The sequence below is a fragment of the Otolemur garnettii genome, unplaced genomic scaffold (assembly GCF_000181295.1).
Source record: "Otolemur garnettii isolate 467f Iridium unplaced genomic scaffold, OtoGar3 scaffold00046, whole genome shotgun sequence".
NCBI classification, from domain to species: Eukaryota; Metazoa; Chordata; class Mammalia; order Primates; family Galagidae; genus Otolemur; species Otolemur garnettii.
In genome coordinates, this window is record NW_003852441.1 from 11,780,598 (window position 1) to 11,786,454 (window position 5,857).

At 53.0% G+C, this 5,857-nt stretch overlaps 1 protein-coding gene across 1 annotated transcript in view; it reads right to left on the bottom strand.

Annotated features, from left to right (window-relative positions):
- TNFSF12 (TNF superfamily member 12) overlaps window positions 1-4,332 on the bottom strand; it is an 11,917-nt gene extending 7,585 nt beyond the window's left edge. Inside the window, exons 1-5 of the mRNA XM_003791144.2 lie at window positions 4,079-4,332; window positions 3,870-3,917; window positions 3,260-3,335; window positions 2,590-2,643; window positions 2,469-2,504 (exon numbers count right to left, since the gene is read on the bottom strand). Coding sequence (XP_003791192.1) covers window positions 2,469-2,504; window positions 2,590-2,643; window positions 3,260-3,335; window positions 3,870-3,917; window positions 4,079-4,237 — 373 coding nt within the window. The 5' untranslated portion in view covers window positions 4,238-4,332. The remainder of the gene's footprint in view (window positions 1-2,468; window positions 2,505-2,589; window positions 2,644-3,259; window positions 3,336-3,869; window positions 3,918-4,078) is intronic.
- Window positions 4,333-5,857: the final 1,525 nt, after the last annotated feature.

A 5,857-nucleotide genomic window follows, 5' to 3' on the forward strand; every position in this document is an offset into this window, starting at 1 on the left:
TTTTTTTTTTTTTTTTTCCTTTTTGAGGCACAGTCTCACTATATTGCCCTTGGTAGAGTGCTGTGGCATCACAGCTCACAGCAACCTCAAACTCTGGGGCTTAAGTGATTCTCTTGCCTCAGCCTCCCAAGTAACTGGGACTACAGGCACCTGCCACACCACCTGACTATTTTTTTGTTGTAGTTGTCATTGTTGTTTAGCAGGCCCAGGCTGGGTTCAAACCTGCCAGCCCTGGTGTATGTAGCTGGTGCCCTAACCCCTGAGCTATAGGCACCAAGCCCAGAGAAACTTCTGAAAAGGGTTGCCACTGTCTCTGATTCCTTCTTTCCCATTTTCTTAATCCATTCCACACTGCCTTCCATCCTTACTGGCCACTGAAACTGCCTCCATTAAAGTCAACAGTTGACTTTTATGTTACCAAACCCAGAGACATTCCTCTGTTCTCATCTCATGTGACCTCTCAGCTGCATTAAGCACAGACAGCCACATCCTCCTTCATAGTGCTTTCTTTTAGAGTCCAGGACACCACCCTCCCCGGGTTTCTTCCTCTCTTTCTGGCTACTTCTCAGCCTCCTCTACTGGCTTCCCTCCTCTGTTCCACTTCAAGATGTCCAAGGAGCCTCAGCACTTCATTCCTTTTTTTTTTTTTTGAGGCAGAGTCTCACCTTGTTGCCCTTGGTAGAGTGATGGGGCATCACAGCTCACAGCAACCTCAAACTCTTGGCCTAAAGTGATTCTCTTGCTTCAGCCTCCCAAGTAGCTGGGACTATAGGTACCCATCACAACACCTGGCTATTTTTTGTTTGTTTTTTAAGTGACAGACTTTGTCACCCTCAGTAGAGTGCTGTCGCATTGCAGCTCACAGCAACCTCCAACTCCTGGGCTTAGGTGATTCTCTTCACCTCAGCCTCCTGAGTAGCTGGGACTACAGGTGCCCACCGCAACGCCCGGCTGTTTTCTTGTTGCAGTTTGGCCTGGGCCAGGTTTGAACCCACCACCCTCGGTATATGGGGCCCTGCTCACTGCGCAACAGGCGCCGCCCAATACCCGGCTACTAGAGAATAGCCTCTCACTCTGGCTCAGGCTGGTCTCAAACCTGTGAGCTCAGGCAATCCACCCTCTTGGGCCTCCCAGAGTGCCAGGATTACAGGAGTGAGCCACTGTGCCCAGCCTCAGCACTCCATTCTTCTTCTTCTTTTTTTTTTTTTTGAGACAGTCTCACTTTATCACCCCTGGTAGAGTGCCCTGGCATCATAGCTCACAGCAACCTCTAACTCTTGGTTCAAGCGATTCTCTTGCCTCAGCCTTTCGAGGCACCCACCACAACACCTGGCTATTTTTTTTTTTTTTAAGAGAGGGTGTCTTGCTCTAGTTCAGAACAATCTTGAACTCATGAGCTCAGGTGATCTGCCCACCTTGGCCTCCCAAAGTGCTGTGATTACAGGTGTGAGCATCCGGCAGCACTTCATTCTTGAGGCCCTTCTTTCCCCTGGGGTTCTGGCCATGACTCCTGACTATATGTTCTGGCCTAGTCTGATCTAGTCTACTATGTCCAGCCATCTACTTGTGGAATTTATTATCATTGTTTCTTTTAGGCATTTCAAAATTAATTATTTTATACACCTCTCAACCTATTTCTACCCTGGCCAACCCCATCTTATGAAATGGCATCATTATTCCCAGAAATTCACGTTAATAATCTAGAAGTCATTTGTGGTTCCTACCTTTCTCTTATTCTTCATATCCAACCCACAAGCAAATCCTATCTTCAACCTTCAGGCAGAGGCCAGACCACAGAGAGGCTGGGAGCCAACCCGATAGACAATGAAATAATGAAAGTGTAGTGCAGAAGGGCTTTGATTGGCAACATGGTAGGACCCAGTGGAAGGATGGGGAGAGGGTGGAATAGTGAGGGAGCAAGAGGCTGGGTTTGAGGTTCTGAGGTGATAGTGCTGAGGTAAAGGGTAAGGTAGAAGGGAAAAGATGGGCAGATGCTGGCAACACTTTGAGAAACAAAAACAAAAACAAAAACAAAAAACTGATTAAGGGTGGTGCCTGTGGCTCAAAGGAGTAGGGCTTCAGCCCCATATGCCAGAAGTGGCAGGTTCAAGCCCAGCCCCGGCCAAAAACTGCAAAAAACAAACAAACAAACAAAAAAACATTTTGAGAAAGAATGATCAAGGAAGGAAGACATGGAATATGGGGGAAAAAGCAAGGGGAGAATCAAAGGTGCTTCTTGGAGAAGAAGGGCTGAAGGAGAGAGCCGGGTTGGAGGTTTGGTGGGATAGCTGGTCTGGGTTTGGGGAAGGGCAAGTTCCCTGCCTGGATCACAGAGAGAACCAAGCCCTGAGGACCTTCATGAACCACCAGCTTGTGGGGTTCCAAGTCTGATGGTGGGGTAGGAAGTCAAAGATTTTGAGGGGCCCCTTTCCCAAAAGGCCAGTGCTGTGTGGGGGATGGAGTCTCACCTGCCTGCGCTCTGTCCTGTCCAGGTCTTGGGTGAACTGTAAGACACAGGAAAGCATTGGTGAGACCTGCTCTGTTCCTCTGCTGTCCCTCCTCCCTGGGCATGGCTCATCTATCACCCACCTTCATAGTGGGCTGCAATCACTCTGCGAGCTCGTGTTTTTCGGCCTTTAGGTGCTAAGAATCAAAGAAAAACAGATGAGCAAAATAGGCCCTTGGTGGGTGGGGGGAGCCAAGAGCTACTGCCCCCACCCTGTTCCCCTCTCAAGGACCATGACATCCTCAGAATTGCCCAGACTCCTAGCTTCAGAATCTGAGGCCTCATCTTCCTCCATAAGTAGAGTGACTATATAATTTATCATCCATACTGGGATACTTATACAAGCGAAGCAGGATGCTGTTAATAATCACACTGAGCTAAATAATGTAAGCCACACACAATCCTGGGTACATGGTCATATGGTCTCCCATTCATAAGTCTCTTTGCCTATTGGGGCTCACCTTGGCCCCAGGGATTCTCCTAACTCCTGACCCAGACCCCTTCATGTTTAGGATAGGGTCTGAAGAAACACACCCCTCCAGAGGGAGGGCCAGAACCCCTAGGTCAGAGTGGTTAGCTGCATGTCTCTGAACCCCCCATCAATCTATGTGTCTCAGTTTCTCTGTGAGGATAATGGTTTTGCTCTGCCCACTTTATGGGACTGTTATGATCAACAAAAGCAACAATGAATCCAGAAGATACTACAGACGGGCCACTACTGCATTCCTGAGGTTGGGACAGAGGGATGCTCACCACTTCTGCGAGGCCGGACTAATCGTTTCAGGAAAGGCACGGGATCCTGACTTTCCTCTGTCTGGTGATTCAGTTCCTAGGGGAATTAGGGCAGGGCTCAACCAAGGACACCAGAGTCATAAACTGAGACAGACAGGGTCTGTCAGGAGAACCAGCCATCAATAAGCATAGAAATCTTCGGGACAAATCATGTATGGCTGGGGCCAATCAAGTATGGCTGGGGCCAAGGGGCAGGCAAGGTGCTGCAGATGAGGCCCTGTCCTCACCACCTTCACACCTTCTCCAACCCCCCCCCCAACCAATGCAGACCCTGTACTCAGTTAACACATCGCACACACCCCACCCACCGTTGGCATGCACACACCCTGTACACAACAGCATCCCTCTTCCAGGGCTCACATATTTCACACTCCCACGTCACCCACAGGCAATAAACACTTCAGACTCAGATGGCACAAGCCCAGCACAAGCCCCCTTACACTCAGTTGTCACTGGTCACCCTCTCTGTCCCCCCACATCCAGACACACACCAGGCGTACACATGGTCATGCACACCCGGTGCACTTTCCCTGCCCTGCAGCCTGCAGACAGCGCCCACACACCCACTCACCAGAGGGTCCTGGTCCTCCTCTGCCACCAGCTCCCCCTGGGAAGGCTCCTGCTGGGAAGGAGGCAGCGTCACCCTGTCCTTCTCCACCTGACACCTCGCCCTCCACCCATCCTCTGGTGCCCTTGCCCTCACCCCTCCCGGTCCCCAGCGGCTTCTTTGCAGTCTCCTCTCCTCATGTGCCGAGGGAAGGGCGTGCAGCGGGGCCTCACCTGGGCAAACAGCGATGCCCGGCTTCCCAGGCTGACCGCAGCCAGCAGGAGGCCAAGGCAGGCCAGCGCCAGGCCCAGGCCCAGCACTAGCGGGGCCAGCAGGGCGGTGCCCGGCTCCCCCCGGCGCCCCCTCCGCCTCTGGCTCCGACGGGCGGCCATGGGGGCGGGGGGCTGTGCCTGCCTCACCGCCCCCCCATCCCGGGACCCGAGGGATCAGGGGTGGGGGAGCGGGCGGGCGCGTCGGGCTGGGAGAGGGAGGGGCGAGGGAAGCGGGGCGGGAGGGGGGATGAGGACAGGAAGCCGGACGCCGTTTGTGTGTGATTAAACTCCGAGTTCTGGCCGAACGGTACGCGGCACAGACGGGAGGGCTCGTGGGCTACTGCAGATCGCGGAGCGCGGCAGCCGGAGGCGCAGCCGGGCGTGTGTGAGCCGGGGCGGAGGTTCCCGCGCGTGCGGGACGGTGCCGGGGATGGCGCCTCATGCGGGCGCCGGAGAGAGAGCGAGAGCAGAAGGGAGCAGGGACTCCACCCGGGCCTGAGCGCAGCGACCGGGCTGCGAGGCCCCTGCCGCTCCCCCGCCCCCAAGGAACCCGGCACTCGGCAGTGTGGGGCTGGAGTTGTCATTCTCTCCGGCGACACGGTTAGGACCAAGGTGCCCTCCTCGTTCTCCTTCTCCGCTGTAGACAGTTTGGATTTTATCTGCTGCAACTAAAGACAGTATTTTCCAGGAAGTACTTGGAAAAGAGCTTGAGGATATCTATTAACAAGGGTCATGTTTTCACTTCTTTGACAAACCAATTCGTAGTTGGTTTTAACTTAAGCGTCCTGCGGCCAGAGAAAGCAAGCCAGTGTGTCCCCAGAACTTACTTCTCTGGGAACACGAGCGCCACTTCGGCTAATTACAGGGCTTATGGAGCTCAAGGCAGAGCTAACGGGCGAGAGCCCATAAACGAATTTGGGAAAAGACAAAGGTTGGACCCTTTTTGCCACGGCAGGATTTTGCAAACAGCCAAGTGCATTTAACCTGTAATGTTCACTTCCGCATATTTACAGTGAAAGGTACGGGAAAACAATTCCGTTGTGAGAGTAATCAGTAAGCAATAGGGTAAGCCGTGTTTCTGAATAAGGTAAGAACGTGGTGAGCCTCCTGCCTGGCCAGCCTCCCTAGCTCCTGGGCTACTCTCATGTCTTGTTGACCTCCTCTGTGTTCTGGAACCTTCTGAACAGCCTTCTGCTTCAGGATCTCAACACAAGTTGTTCCCCTTACCTACAATACTCAGACCCCCTCTGTCTCCTGCTTAAGTCACTTCAGAGAGAGTTTTTCACATCCTCTGAAACAGAATCTCACTTTGTCGCCCTCGGTACAGTGACTGCTGTGATAGCTCACAGCAACTGCAAACTCTTGGACTCAAGTGATTCTCTTGCCTCAGCGTCCCAAGTAGCTGGGACTATAAGAACCCACCAAAACTCCCCGCTATTTTTAGAGGAGGGGAGTCTTGCTCTGGCTTAGCCTCTTCTTGAACGTGTGAGCTCAGGCAATCCACCCGCCTTGGTCTCCCAGAGTGCTAGTGCTGGGATTACAGGCCTGAGCCACCATGCCCCGCCTTCACATTCTCTCTCTCTCTCTCTCTTTTTTTTTTGGAGACAGAGCCTCAAGCTGTCGCCCTCCATGGAGTGTCATGTCATTACAGCTCACAGCAACCTCCAACTCCTGGGCTTAAGCAATGCTCTTGCCTCAGCCTCCCAAGTAGCTGGGACTACAGGTGCCTGCCACAATGCC